At 53.3% G+C, this 13,439-nt stretch overlaps 1 protein-coding gene across 2 annotated transcripts; it reads right to left on the bottom strand.

The window, feature by feature from the left end:
- Positions 1–1,386: 1,386 nt before the first annotated feature.
- On the bottom strand, positions 1,387–11,807 carry PI16 (peptidase inhibitor 16). 2 transcript variants are annotated; one of them, XM_010389704.2, is made up of 7 exons: positions 11,254–11,807; positions 6,875–7,096; positions 4,693–4,802; positions 4,279–4,367; positions 2,613–3,299; positions 2,262–2,401; positions 1,387–1,834 (listed from the first exon to the last, which is right to left on the bottom strand). In XM_010389704.2, the coding sequence occupies exons 1-6, from the start codon at positions 11,422–11,424 to the stop codon at positions 2,280–2,282; spliced, it is 1,401 nt and encodes a 466-aa protein (XP_010388006.1). In that variant the 5' UTR covers positions 11,425–11,807; the 3' UTR covers positions 1,387–1,834; positions 2,262–2,279. The 2 variants fall into 2 exon arrangements, with proteins under 2 accessions (XP_010388006.1, XP_030785244.1); XM_030929384.1 differs by having other exon boundaries at positions 3,201–3,299.
- Between the last annotated feature and the right edge of the window lie 1,632 nt (positions 11,808–13,439).

Raw genomic sequence — 13,439 nt, 5'->3', positions numbered from 1 at the left:
GGGCAACATAGTGAGAACTTGTCTCTACAAAAAATTTAAAAATTAGCTGGACATGGTGGCATGCACCTGTAGTCCCAGCTGCTCAAGAGGCTGAGATGGGAGAATCACTTGAGCCCAGGAGTTGGAGGCTGCAGTGAGCTATAATCCTGGGTGTCAGAGCAAGACCTGGTCTAAAACAAATTATATGTATTTATATGGTAAGTGAAAGCAGCAGTCACAAAAGACCATAACATATATGATATGTCAAGAATTTATATGGGATGTTAAGAATAGACAAATCCATGTAGATAGACTAGTGGTTGATGGGGGTTGGGGAGGTTGGAGGGAAATAGGGAGTGACTGCTAATGGGTATGGGTTTTTTGGGGGGGGGATGATGAAAATGTTCTAAAATTGTGATGGTTACACAACCTTATGAATATAGTAAAAACCATTGTGTTGCATACTTTAAATGGGTGAATTTTATGTTATGAGTTATATCTGAATAGAGCTGGAAAAAACATACTAAGTAGGCTAGGCGTGGTGGCTCACGCCTGTAATCCTAGCACTTTGGGAGGCTGAGGCGGGTGGATCACCTGAGGTCAGGAGTTCAAGACCAGCTGTTGACCAAACTCTGTCTCTACTAAAAATACAAAAATTAGCCAGGCGTGTTGGCGGGCGCCTATAATACCAGCTACTTGGGAGGCTGAGGCAGGAGAATCACTTGAACCTGGGGGGCGGCGGTTGCAGTGAGCCAAGATCGCACCACTTCACCCCAGCCTGGGCGACGGAGCAAAACTCTATCTCAAAAAAAAAAAAAGTAAAAGAGGGGCGTGTCCTCCTTGGTTACAGGTTGGTTCCCAGCCCTGCCCTGACTTGGGTGGTGTCCTGTTTGACTGCTCACCCTCCAGCACTGGTCTGGAGACTTGCCCTGCCCCTCCCTACCACCCAAGCCACCCTCAGTCACCCACCACTGCTACCCCAACATATGTGTGCCTTTCTGATCCTCAGCACCTCTGGACGGTCCTCCTGTGCTCCCCTGGGGAGGGTCTGGGACTCCAGATCCCTTTCTTAGGACTCTTCCAAGCACCTGGGGCTGGCAGAGCCTTGCCTGACGTACATTTCTGACCTTGTGTCCCAGACAGGCCTGGGCAGCAGCACCCCTGTGAAGAGGCCGCATGCCATGCTTTGATCCTGGGCTCCAAACTCGTCTAGGCCCCGCTGGTGACTCCTGAAGCTGGGAGAGTCAGTCCAGCACCCTTGGCCTTCCTTTGGCTCTTCCCCTTCCTGGCGGCCACCTGTGATTAGGGGGAGGGGAGAGTTATAGGAAGGAAAAGAAGGGTGTGTCCCAAAGAGGAGACACTAAATGGAGTGTTTTAGAGGAGGGGGATGTGAAAGAGAAGGAACAGTTGCCACAGGTTGGACAGGTTTTTATTGGACAGTCAGGAGTTGCTTTCCTTCCCTTGTCCCTGCCTCCCCTACCCACAGAACCCCACTCCAGTGGGGCTTGTCCTTCATCTGCCCCTTGCAATCCCCGTCCCCAGCTACGCAGGTACTCAGGGAGAGCACGCATACTGTGTGGGCAGACAGCCCCAGGCCAGGTAGGCAGTGAGCTCCCTCAAATCCTCCCACCCCCAGGACTCAGGAGGGAGGGGCAGGAGAGGTGTGGGCCCGGTGTGCAGTCCTCAGGCGGCCCCCTGCGCTCGCAGTCAGCCAGGCCTTGTGCCTCCAGGATGGTGTGATGAGGCACATGCCCCGTAGCCTTTCCCTTCCAGAGGGCCTTAACCAAGAAGCATCTTGTTTAGGGGCTGGGGACAGGGTGGGGAAGATGACAGGAGGACAGCTGACCTCTTCACCCTGAGAAGGCAAGAGGCACTTCTGAGGAACAGTCCTGGACTCAGATGGCTCAAGGAAGAGGCCAGGGGACTGGAAGGGGCCCAGGGGTTCCTGGGAAGCCTGAGATCCTCTGTCTAGGAGAGAAGCTGATAGCCACAGGACAACCTGAGAGTGGGCACGTGTGAATACCCCTCAGAACAGTCTGCAGCCAGCTGAGGGATGGGCCTACCCAGACAGAGCCAAGGCACTCCTGGGGCAGTGCCAGGGGCTGCCCCTGTAGACGCCTCCCAGGAGGACAAGAGTGCTGGCCTGGAATCTGGCCAGAAGTTGGGGTGAAGGGGGGCTGCTGGGCCACAGAGCAGGACCTGCCCAGGAAGCTGTGGCCTCTCACTTGGAGGAAGACAATCTAGGTGGGCATGAGGCCAGGGCCCTCCGCACCAGGCCTTGCCTTTGAGTGGTATCCCCTTCAGAAGATTCCAGCCAACATCAGGGGAAGCAGGAGCAGTAGTCCCAGGAGAGGGCCCCACACATGACCAGGGCCTGGGTTCAGCCCTGACACGACGCTAGGCTTGTCAGGGCCCTCTGCACCTGTGGGAAGAAAGCGGCTTTGCCTCAGCCTAGAGACGGCTGTGCCTGCTGTCCCGCCCACCCCACCATGCAAGGAGGTGGGGCAGCAGCCAGGGAGGAAGCTCTTACTCACAGGGCGCATGCCCCACCGTGCTCATACCACCTACAGCTGGGGCAGGACACTGCCATTCCAGAGCCAGGAGGGGAGTGGGACCGATGCCACGGGCCTTACCTGGCAAGGACGACTGCAGAGCCAGGGCACGCCCACCCATGGCATTAGCGGTGGCAGAGGTATTGGGGAAATTGGGCAGGGACTTGGAAGAGGTGTGCCCCGTGTGGTCCAGTGTGGCCTGCAGCTCACCTGGCTTGTCCTGGGCTGGAAAAACTGAGGCCAAGACCTCACTGGAAGGAGGCAACTCAGCCTCAGCCTCTCCCTCAGCCTCAGCCTCCTCCTGGGCATGGGGTAGGAGCTCCCTTGCCCCTGTCAGGGGCATCTTGGGGTCCAGAGAGTTCTCTGGGCTCCCAAAGGGCACTTTTGTTTTGTCTGTCACTTTGTCTGCTGATTTTGGGGTAGGAACATGGGTCGATTCCGGGAAGGTAACTGGCTCCTCATCCAAGGAGGGCAGGCTGTGAGCTGCCAAAATGGAAGGCACCTCAGTTGTTACAGAAGGTGGAGCCTCTGTTGCCATGGAGGGCGGGTCTTTTGTTGCTAAGGAAGTTGGGGCCTGGGTTTCCACAGCAGGCAGAGCCTTGGTTGCCGGGGAACCTGAGACCTCTGTTACCAAGAAAGCCGGAATCCCCGTTGCTAGGGAAGGAGTACCCATTTTCCTAGAGTCTGAGGCTTCAGTTGCCAGGAAGGATGGGGCCTCAGTTACCAGGTAAGGCAAATCCTGGGCGTCTTCCGGGCTTCCGATGGGTTCTGATAAGACAGAGGAGAACTGGCATGAGTGCTCAAGCAGGACCTCACATCTCTCACCGCACCGCAAACCAAGTGACGCGATCAAATGTCCTATTAGGACACACAAACACACACATTCTCCAGCGGATATGCCCCTCATTGAAAATAAAAGTTACAAGCCGGGCGCGGTGGCTCACGCCTGTAATCCCAGCACTTTGGGAGGCTGAGGCAGGCGGATCACCTGAGGTCAGGAGTTTGAGATCAGCCTGACCAACATGGAGAAACCCCATCTCTACTAAAAATACAAAATTAGCCGGGCATGGTGGTGCATGCCTGTAATCCCAGCTACTTGGGAGGCTGAGGCAGAAGAATTGCTTGAACCCGGGAGGCAGAGGTTGCAGGTGAGCAGAGATCGAGCCATTGCACTCCAGCCTGGGCAACAAGAGCAAAACTCCGTCAAAAAGAAAAAAAAGAAAAAAAAAGAAAAGAAAAGAAAAAAGAAAAGAAAAGAAACGCCACTTCTGGTGATTGACACAGTTGCTCCTCTCTCCACCTCCTGGTCCAAGTCTCTCTACTTTCGTACTTGCCCTTTTTCAGGGGACTTCTCCAGCGGGATCCCTGTCCCTCACAGGGCTCCTCCTCCGGCAAGGCCGGCCCCGCCCTCTTGAAGCCCTCTGACCGTGCCCACCGGCCTGGCCCCGCCCACTCCTCAAGACCCAAACGATTGGCCACGTCCACCTCACGCGGGCCCCCCCGAAGCCGCCAGACTTTCTAACATCCTCCCTTTGAAGGGTTGAAATCCGGCCACTTGGAACGACAGGGCGCCAAAGTGGCTGCGCGTGGAGGGCTAAGGGAGCCGCCAGGGCCCCCAGGTGGTCGCATCCAGCCCGGCCCCTCCCCCGCCCACGTCCCGCTCAGTCCAGCGAGGCTCTTAGACCATCCAGTCTGCATCGCATCCCTTCCACACCCCCTGCCCCTACCAATCCACCCGTGGACTCACCACAGAGGGAGTTCTTGCAGCCATAGCCAGAGGGACATTGGGAGCACGGAGTCCCCTCCTGGTAAGGCCGTTTCCCCTTCACGTTCCCCCTACAGGAGGTCAGGAGGATGCTGAGGGGAGGGGCTCGACCTCTCCCAACCCTCTCCCCAACTCCTATACACACATCTACTCTGGATGTGCCCTTGGGTCTCCTGACTGCCAGCCACTGACTTGCTGGGCGATCTTGGGCTCCTCGTGGCCCTCTCTGGCCGATGAGAGCAGACCACCATCGGACCCTTCACAGCTCCCTGGATGGTATAGCTCCAGACTGACCCCTCTTCTCCCACTCCCTCAGGCTGTGGCCAACTCTGCCCTCCCCTTGGCTCTGCCTGTGCCTTCCCCCTCTCCATCTCCAGGGTTCCCCCCAGCACTCACGGGGGCTCATAGTTGCACACCAGTAATTCGATGTTGGTTTCCTCAACACCCTGGAGCTTCTCACAGAAGTGGGAACCGCAGCCGATCCTCTCTGTCTTGGCCCAAACCACCTGAAGGAGGGCAAACCTGGCAGCTCAGCCCCATGCGAGGTGGCATGGTGCCTTCCTGGCATCCCACTACACCTGCCTTACAGGGCTGGGGAGAAGAGGCACCCTATAGCCTGTGACATTCACGTTCCCAAAGCCATGCAGGTTCAGGACAAAACTCTGACCAGGCGGAGGGATGGGGGAGTTTGTCCCTAACCCTCTACCCTCCTCTGCTAACCACATACACCACTTTGCCAGGCCTCTTTTCCTCTCAAAACCTTCCCTCAGCTCCAGGACTGTGATACACCCTCATGAATTTTTTCTGTGGGCTCTTCCTAGAGGCCCTTGCACTTTAAATGAAGGGTATATGCAAAGGAAAGAATCTCAAATGGTAGAATTTTAGACCTCAGCAACAAGGAAAGTCCAAGGTGGGGAGCAGGAGGAGCCATTTTGAAGGTGGAACCTCCCCCAAATCACAGGTGAGCAGGACCTGTTCTGGTTGTTTCTCAGTGTGGGTCTCTTAGCTGCTAGAATGACTTCTGTCTTTATCAAACAAAAAGTCCAACAACATTTGTGTGCTGCCATGGGGTGAGACCAGCAGCCTTTCCTTGCTGGTTCTAGGCCCAATCTGCCCAGGAATCTCTGCTGAAATTAGCTGAAGGTCTCCCCGGTGTTGAACACCTTCTGGGCAGAAACAACTCCAGAGTGCATGCACCCTCAGCCCCAGAGAAAGCTGGGGCGGAGCCACGCTGACTTACTCCCTGCTGGGTCCTGATAACAATCCCCGCAGAAGCAAGTGGGTGAGGGTGGAGGGAGAGGGAGGGGTGGCAGGATCCAGAGAGAAAGGGCCAGGAAGGGTGCTGGGCCCTCACAACTTTCTGACCTGGGTGGGTGCTGCTGGGATTTCCTCCCTAAAGATAAAGACTAAAAAAAAAAAAAAGAAAAAAAAAAAGATGAAGACTAAAAATAGCATGAAAAAGAAAGGGAATTGGTGGACATGGGTGGGAAGATGGTTGGTTTCTTTTCTTTTAATTGTTTGTCATGTTACTATTTGTACAACACATAAGCACTGGCAGGAGAAAAAATAATTCCGTAACACTAATGTTAATTCCCCAACACACACACACACACACACGCACACACACATCTTATCCGCAAGCCCAAACTTTCAAAATGCCGTGAGAATCCAGACAGCAGCAAAGTGTGACTGGGGAGCGGGAAATTCTATCAGAAATCTCCCTGAAGCCTTCATTCAGCCACAATTTGCTCTTCATCGTTATGCATAATTGTTAAATGCAAAAGAAAAACTAAACAAAATTGTCTATTTGCTTTATTAGTCCCTGGCAGATGACAAGTAGCAAATTAGACACCATAATAAATGCAAAGGAGCCACAGAGAGAAGTTAAGGGACTATCGGCTACTGGGGCAAACAGCCCTGCACTATCTGGGGGAAGAGGCGCAGGACCACTTGGAGCACCGTACAGTATTGCCTAGGTCAATAACCACAATCCATAAAACTGGCTCTGTGACACCTAACATGTCCCACCGCCCCCACTCCTTTTTATTTATTTATTTTTTGAGACAGGGCCTCCCTCTGTCGCCCTGGCTGGAGTGTAGGGGCGCGATCACGACTCACTGCAGCCTCAACCTCCTGGGCTGAAGTGATCCTTCCACCTCAGCCTCCAGAGTAGCTGGTGGGCGCCACCGCGCCCAGCAAAGTTTTTTGTATTTTTTTGTAGGGACAGGGATCTCGCCATGTTGCCCAGGCTGGTCTCCAACTCCTGGCCTCAAGCGATCCTCCCAGCTCGGCCTCCCAAATTGCTGGGATTACAGGCGTGAGCTACCGCGCCTGGCCTAGCGGCCTAGGTTTTCAAAAGACTGTAGAGAAGCCGACTCCGTCAGAGGCTTAGACAGCGTATTAGCTGCAGTGAGAGGACAAGACCTGCAAAGTATCTGAGGGGACCTGGAGTGAGGCCCGTCTCCTGTAGCGAGGACGCTTAGGAAAGGTGAAGGTAGAGGTGGCCCCGCCCACAGAGCACGTGGCCCCACCCCCACGCCGCGAGGCTCCGCCCTGCCCCGCCCGCCGGGTCCCACACCTGCGTGTAGTGGCCGCACATCTGGCCCGGGCTGCAGGTGGCGGCGCTGAGGTTGTAGTGCTCGCGCTCGTGGTGCCACTCCTCCATGGCCAGCGGCACGTCCAGGCCCTGGTCGGTGATGGCGAACAGATTCTCGCCGCGCCGCCCGCGGTCCTTGTTGTGGCCCCACACGCACTGCCGTGCGTAGGCCTTGGCGAAGGCGGCCAGCTCCTCGTCCCATCTCTGCAGGGCAGGTGAGAGAAGGGAGGTGAGGATGCCCACAGATGCTGTGGGGACCAAGCAAAAGGTCGAGGAAGTCGTGGGGGAAATCCTTCCGGCACCTCCTTAGCGGGGTGACTCTTGGGCATGGCCTGAAACAGGTCTCTGCTCTGGGTAGGCTTCTGTGGGCAGGTGGAGGACGCCATCCCAGGCCGAGGAGCTGGCCGTTCACCAGCTGTGTGACTGCACGGATTGTCTAACCTTTCTGCACCCTCAGAGGGCTGAGGAGTGGATGAGGTGGTGTTGGTGACAGTGTTATTATAAAAAGCCTCATGTGATAAAAGTGGCCGTACATGCCCCTGCCTACCTCCCAGGCCTCCTTGAACTTCTCTGAAGAGCACAGGATGTCCGGTGAGATCGATGTTGAGGGGCTGGGTCGTTTATTCAGCCCATTTCACCCCCACTCAACCAGGAACCTGACTTGAGGGCTGGCACCTTCCTCTCCCTCTAAGCCCCCCCCCTTCCCTTGGGACACCCAGTCCCCATGCCTTTACCCTCTGCCGGCTCCCTCCCCAGTGCTGTTCCTAATTGCTCCCAACCCTTGTCAATGGCAACCCCCTTTCTCCAAGAAAATTAAGTGTCTCTAGGTGACACTGAATGTCACAGGCCTCTCACCAAGGGGCCTACTTTCAGAGCCTTGGTAACCCGCCGTCAGACCCCAGTGACAGTGTTCTCCAGTGGGGACCTCAGGTGAGATGGTTGGAGGGGAAATTTTAGGTTCAGGGCCTTTGAGATTGTGTCCCTGGCTGAGAGGCAGGCCGAATGTGGGTGAGAAGAGGGATTAACAAGGCATCCAACCCAAAGGATTGAGGAGGGGAAGCCTGGATCCCATTAAATGCTGTCCTTGGCTTCTCCTGGAAATCCATGGCCTGGAGGCAGCTTTTGCTCCACCCTATGGGGGCCCAGCCAGCTGTGGGAGCCAGACAGCCCATAAAGCGCCAAGAGCTTGGGTGACCCTGAGGGGAGGTGGCTGTGTGGCCACACCCACTCCCCACCCGCTCAAGGCTTTCAGGAGCCGCTGTCTGGCATGGGGATGGGTGCACCTGGCTGGGATGGCTCCACAGCTGTGACCTTGGGTGAGTATCTTTCCCTCTCTGGACATTTTTGTCCTGAATCACTGGTCCCTGAGATACTCTCAACTCTGGCAACAGTGGGAGATTGGGAGTGGGAAAGGGGCAGGGCGCTGGGGACCAGGGTCAGGGTGTCTGAGACGACCTGTGAGGTGCCGGGCTGGACTGTAAGTGCCGTCAGGATATGGCATGGATGGATCCCCAGTGTCTGGTGCAGTACTAGCACATAGTAGGTGCTCAACAGATACTTGTCAACTATTGATGACTGAGACAGGGCCCTGCTTAAAGCAGTCTCCCCCTACAGAGTCTGCCTGTAATTTCCATTCTGACAAGATACCTGGAGCCCCACCAAGCGTCATTGCTTTGGTCTTAAGGATTCTCAGTCAGTCATCCAGAGCCCCCTGTGGAGTTGTAAGACTCTCAGCACCCACCCACATTGGCCACATGGTCACCATCTAGAAGCAAATCCATTCATTCATTCATTCATTCATTCATTCATTCACTCGTTCATTCATTCATTCAACAGTCCTGGGCGTTGTGTCAGCCCTGGGACAACAGCAGGAACCAAGAAGCCCAAGCTTCCGTTGACATAAACGTCATTTGGGCCACCACATGGTAAATGACAGATGTGCAACAAGTACTATAGTGGCACCAAAGAGGGCCATCTAGCCCAGCCAAAGGTGGAGAGGGAGACACCAAAAAGATGAGGCATTAGCCAGCTGGGGGGAGAGGCGTCCTAATCAGAAGGCACACATCAGCAAAGGCATGAAGCTGGGAAACATTTTGGCTGGGAAAAGACAAGCTGTTCAGGTTACAGAAGAATAAAGGGCAAGCGAGAGAGCAGGATGAAGAGCTAGGCAGGGGCCAGAACACACAGAGCCTTCTCAGTTAGGAGCCGGAGCTTTATCCTGAGGCAGTAGGGAGCTGTGGGAGCCACTGAAGGATTTTGAGCAGGTCAGGCCCATGTGTTGGATTATTCATTCTGACAGCAGAGGCCAGAAGCTGGGGAACAGGTAGGGGCTATCCTAGGAGTCCTTGGGTTCAAGAATGAAAGAACCCTGAACCAGGGTTGTGCCAAAAAGAGAAGGGGGTAAGGGGAACGGTTACATTTCAAGGACAATTGAACCTTCAGGGGGGCAAAACTGGCACTGATTAGACCTGGAGGCTGAGAGGGAAGCGTTCATGATAACCCCCACCTGTCTCACCCTGGATCCATTCCCTCTTTTGTGTTAATCAGACACTTATTGAGCACTTACTGTGTGCCAGGCATTCTTCTGAGTGCTTTACACATATTCACTCATTTAACCCTACAACTACCATAGCTACAAGGGAATTATTCCACTGTTATCCCCATTTTACAGATGAGGAGACAGGCACCAAGAGTTTAACTTGGCCAAGGTCACAAGGCTAATAAGTAACAAAGGCAAGATTTGAACCCAGGCCATTTGGCTGCAGAGTCCCAGCCCTCGCCACTACTGAGGTTGAACCTGAGTCTTGTCCTGAATGTTTCCTGGCATCCCAGCCCCAGCCTCATCTCCTCCTCCTCCTAACACTCCCCATTAGGCAGCAGCATATCCCCTCAGCATCCCAACTGCCTCCCAGAATGTTGCCCTGCTCCAAGGTGCACCTCTGTCTGAGAAGCAGCTCCCAGCCTGTGTGGCCCCCGTCTCAGCCAGCAAGACTGCAGGGCATCAGGGATCTACAGGTGGGGAACCTGAAGCCCAACCATGAGGCGCAGGCCTCAATCAGGGTGCTGTTGGCAGAGCTGCGTCTGCGACTCCTGGTTTGTTGTCTACCTTTCCTGGATGCCCAGGCTGGCACAGCTGTGAACGGCAGTGCTGGGTGTGTGTGCAGAGCTATTCCTAGATCTTTCTCACATGTCATCCTGTCTGACGCCCAGGGCAGGGATCGCCAGCCCCATGTTTCCATCTGAAGGGAAAGGGGTCCACCCAGAGTTAATTTAGTCAGATCACATGGGGCTGAGGTTAGAACTTAGGTTTGGGGCCCCAGGCTCACTGTTGTGTTCCCCAAGGTGCATCTGTTCTCTCAGGCACCAGCTCCAGGGGTCCCTGATCCCTAAACACTGCCCAGCAACCTCCCCAGCCAGGAAGGGGGTGAATTTCTCACTTTATCTCCTTTAATCCTGCATATAGACAGCCCGCCTCTCACCCTGCCATAAATAGCTCTTCCTAAGAGAACCAGCCCTAAATCTGGCTCTGTCTCCTGTGTGCATGTACATGTATGTTTACTACATCTGCGTGTTTCACCAGACATGAATAGTATTTTTACATGTCTTCAGACTTCATGTAAAGAGACCCTACTGTGTATTTTTTAGAGATTTTATTTCCTCCCCCATTCAGTAGGATATCTGTGAGATTCAGTCCACACTGGTATATACGTAGCTCTAATTCTGACCGCCTTTTACAGATGAGACACGGGATCGGCAAGGTTACAGGACTTGCCTCGAATCACAGGTTTTGTAGGCGACCAAGACAGAATTCGGACTGTATGATCCAGAGCCCTCTCTGCTTCTGGATCCTGCTGTCACCTACCTCCTTAGCACCTGCATTCTACCCCAGGTGCCCATGCCCATCCTGCTGCCCGCTTCCTCTTGTCCTCTTCTTGGCAGGTGTGTGAAAGACCGTTTTCACAAAGGTGTTAAGAACTTCCGGGGTTCCCCCACCGAGGGCACATGCATTTGAGGAAGTGCTGGGGAAAGGTCGTTGGAGTGGGAAGCCGGGGTTTTGGGTCTGGCTTAACCAGCTGTGTGACCCCAACAAGTCCCTCTGAGCCTCACTTTCCTCATCTGTATTATGAGGTTGCTTATAGGGGCCTGTGAATTTTATTAGGCGGGTGCAAAAGTAATTGTGGTTTTTGCCATTAAAAGTAATGTAACATAATGTCAGGGACTCGGCGACTCTATCACTGACCAGAGAAAGGAGAAGAATTCTGAAATAGCTTCAGCATGTGGAGCAGGGTAAGAGGGCCTGGTGACAGACCCTGGCCAGCACCCCTTCTATCCCAGCCAGCAAGCGCCATGGCCACACTTACCATGTGCAGCATGTCTGAGGCCGGTGGGGATACCTGGGCCCGGTAGAGGTTGTGCAGCTCCAGCATCAGACGTTTCTCCTCGTCTGTGAGGGCTCCAGCGGGGCCTGTGGTGGCCACCAGCAGTAGTAGCAGCGGCAGCAGAAGCATCAGGAAACTGCAGGAGCCGTGCATGGTGGCCAGCTGTCTCTCCTTCTCCCGTGCAGGGGTCTGGCAGCTGGATTTAAAGTCCTTCCCACACAAGCACCACCCTGGCTGGGGTGGGGCAGTGGGGGCTGTGTCTGAGGCCCAGCCCGACTCACACAATGTCTCAGGGAGGGCTGGGTGCCTTGGGTCCCGACCAGCATCAAGTGCACTCCCCTTGGAGTCCTTGGCAAAAACCTCCTTTCTCTCGGTAACAGGGGCTCAGGCCAAAAGTTGTTTGAGTTCCTAAGTTGTGGACAGATCCTTCAGGGGCAAAATCATAGTAACCTCTGCAGAGCTGTGACTGGTTGCACCCAGGTCACACCCACTGTGTGTTGAGGATAGATAAGAGAAAGGAAACCACAGACCCTATCCACAGAGGAGTGGGCAAGATGAGGAAGCTATAGGCTTTTGAAAGGACAGAGGAAGACCAGATGTATTTGATAAAAGGCTGAGCCAACCTGAATCAGAATCCTGGTTCTGCCCCTTGCTATCTGTGTTTTGGCAGCTTTCTCAAGTGAATCAGTGACAATAATAGTACCTACCTCATAGGACTGGAGGGAAGATTCAATGACATATAATGTATGTAAAGCACCTAGTATGGTATGTGGCACAGAGTAGGCCCTCAGTAACAGTAGACAACCCACCCATGTGGCTTGGGCCTTAGCAGGCTACCAGCCCCCTGGGGAGGCAACACTCTTGCCTGTGGGGGGAGGGGCCAAGGTCTTCCCCACTCTACCTGTATTCGGGAATAAGGCCTTTCACTATGGCAAAATTTTGGCTTCCAGGTGTCCTCTCTGAATGCAGGTGCTTGACATGCTCATTTGGAAGTGGGATGCTGGGACTCCTGTGCTCTGAATACATAGAAATATAATGTGTCTGTTTCTTAAATCAAGAGAGAGCAGAAAAGCAGGAGGTTGAACGAGCTGATGCACCAGGAGCTCTGAGGGGAGGGTATTGGAAGGGAAATAGGCTTAGCAGCCAGGTGCTGGCATTATAATGACCTTGACCTTGCAGGGGCCATGACCTAGGCCTTGGCCTTCATGAAGCAGGAAGCTGGAACCAGTACTCTTGAAGACAGCTGGGATCCTTGAAGCCTGCTTCCTCAATGAATAGGGACCTAGAAAAAGCCTACCCACTGGCTTTGGAAGATGACAAGAAAACCTGTCCCTGCCTGAGTCTCCAGGTAAAAGTAAAAATAAAACCAAGATGGATTACACACACACACACACACACACACACACACACACTTATTAGAATTAATAAAGTCAGCAAAGTTGCAGGATACAAAATTAACACATAGAAATTAGTTGTTTCTATACACTAATAATGAAAAATCCAAAAAGGAAACTAAGAAAACAATTTCATTTATAAAAGCAATGAAAAAGAATAAAATTATTACCAATAAACTTTTTTTTTTTTTTTTTGAGACAGGGTCTGGCTGTATTGCCCAGGCTGGAGTGCAGTGGCATGATCTCGGCTCACTGCAACCTCCACCTTCCGGGTTCAGGTGATTCTCCTGCTTCAGCCTCCCGAGTAGCTGGGACTATAGGTGCCCGCCACCACGCCCAGCTAATTTTTGTATTTTTAGTAGAGACGGGATTTCACCATGTTGGCCAGATGGTCTTGATCTCTTGACCTCGTGATCCGTCTGCCTTGGCCTCCCAAAGTGCTGGGATTACAGGTGTGAGCCACTGCGCCTGCCCCTTAGCAATAAACTTAACCAAGGAAGCAAAAGACTTGTACACTGAAAATCACAAAATGTTGCCAAAGTGAAAGAAGACACAAATAAATGGAAAGACATCCTATATTCATGGATTAGAAGACTTGATATTGCTGAGGTGTCAGTGTTGCCTGATGCAATCTATAGATTCAATGCAATCCCTATTGAAATGCAAATCATAATATTTTTATAGAAACAGAAAAATCCATCCTAAAATTTATATGGAATCTCAAAGGACCCCAAATAGTCAAAACAATCTTGAAAAAGAACAAAATTGGAAGTC

This window comes from Rhinopithecus roxellana, chromosome 4 (genome assembly GCF_007565055.1).
Source record: "Rhinopithecus roxellana isolate Shanxi Qingling chromosome 4, ASM756505v1, whole genome shotgun sequence".
NCBI classification, from domain to species: domain Eukaryota; kingdom Metazoa; phylum Chordata; class Mammalia; order Primates; family Cercopithecidae; genus Rhinopithecus; species Rhinopithecus roxellana.
Note: the sequence above shows the minus strand (reverse complement) of the source record. Positions and strands in the feature narration are given on the sequence as shown.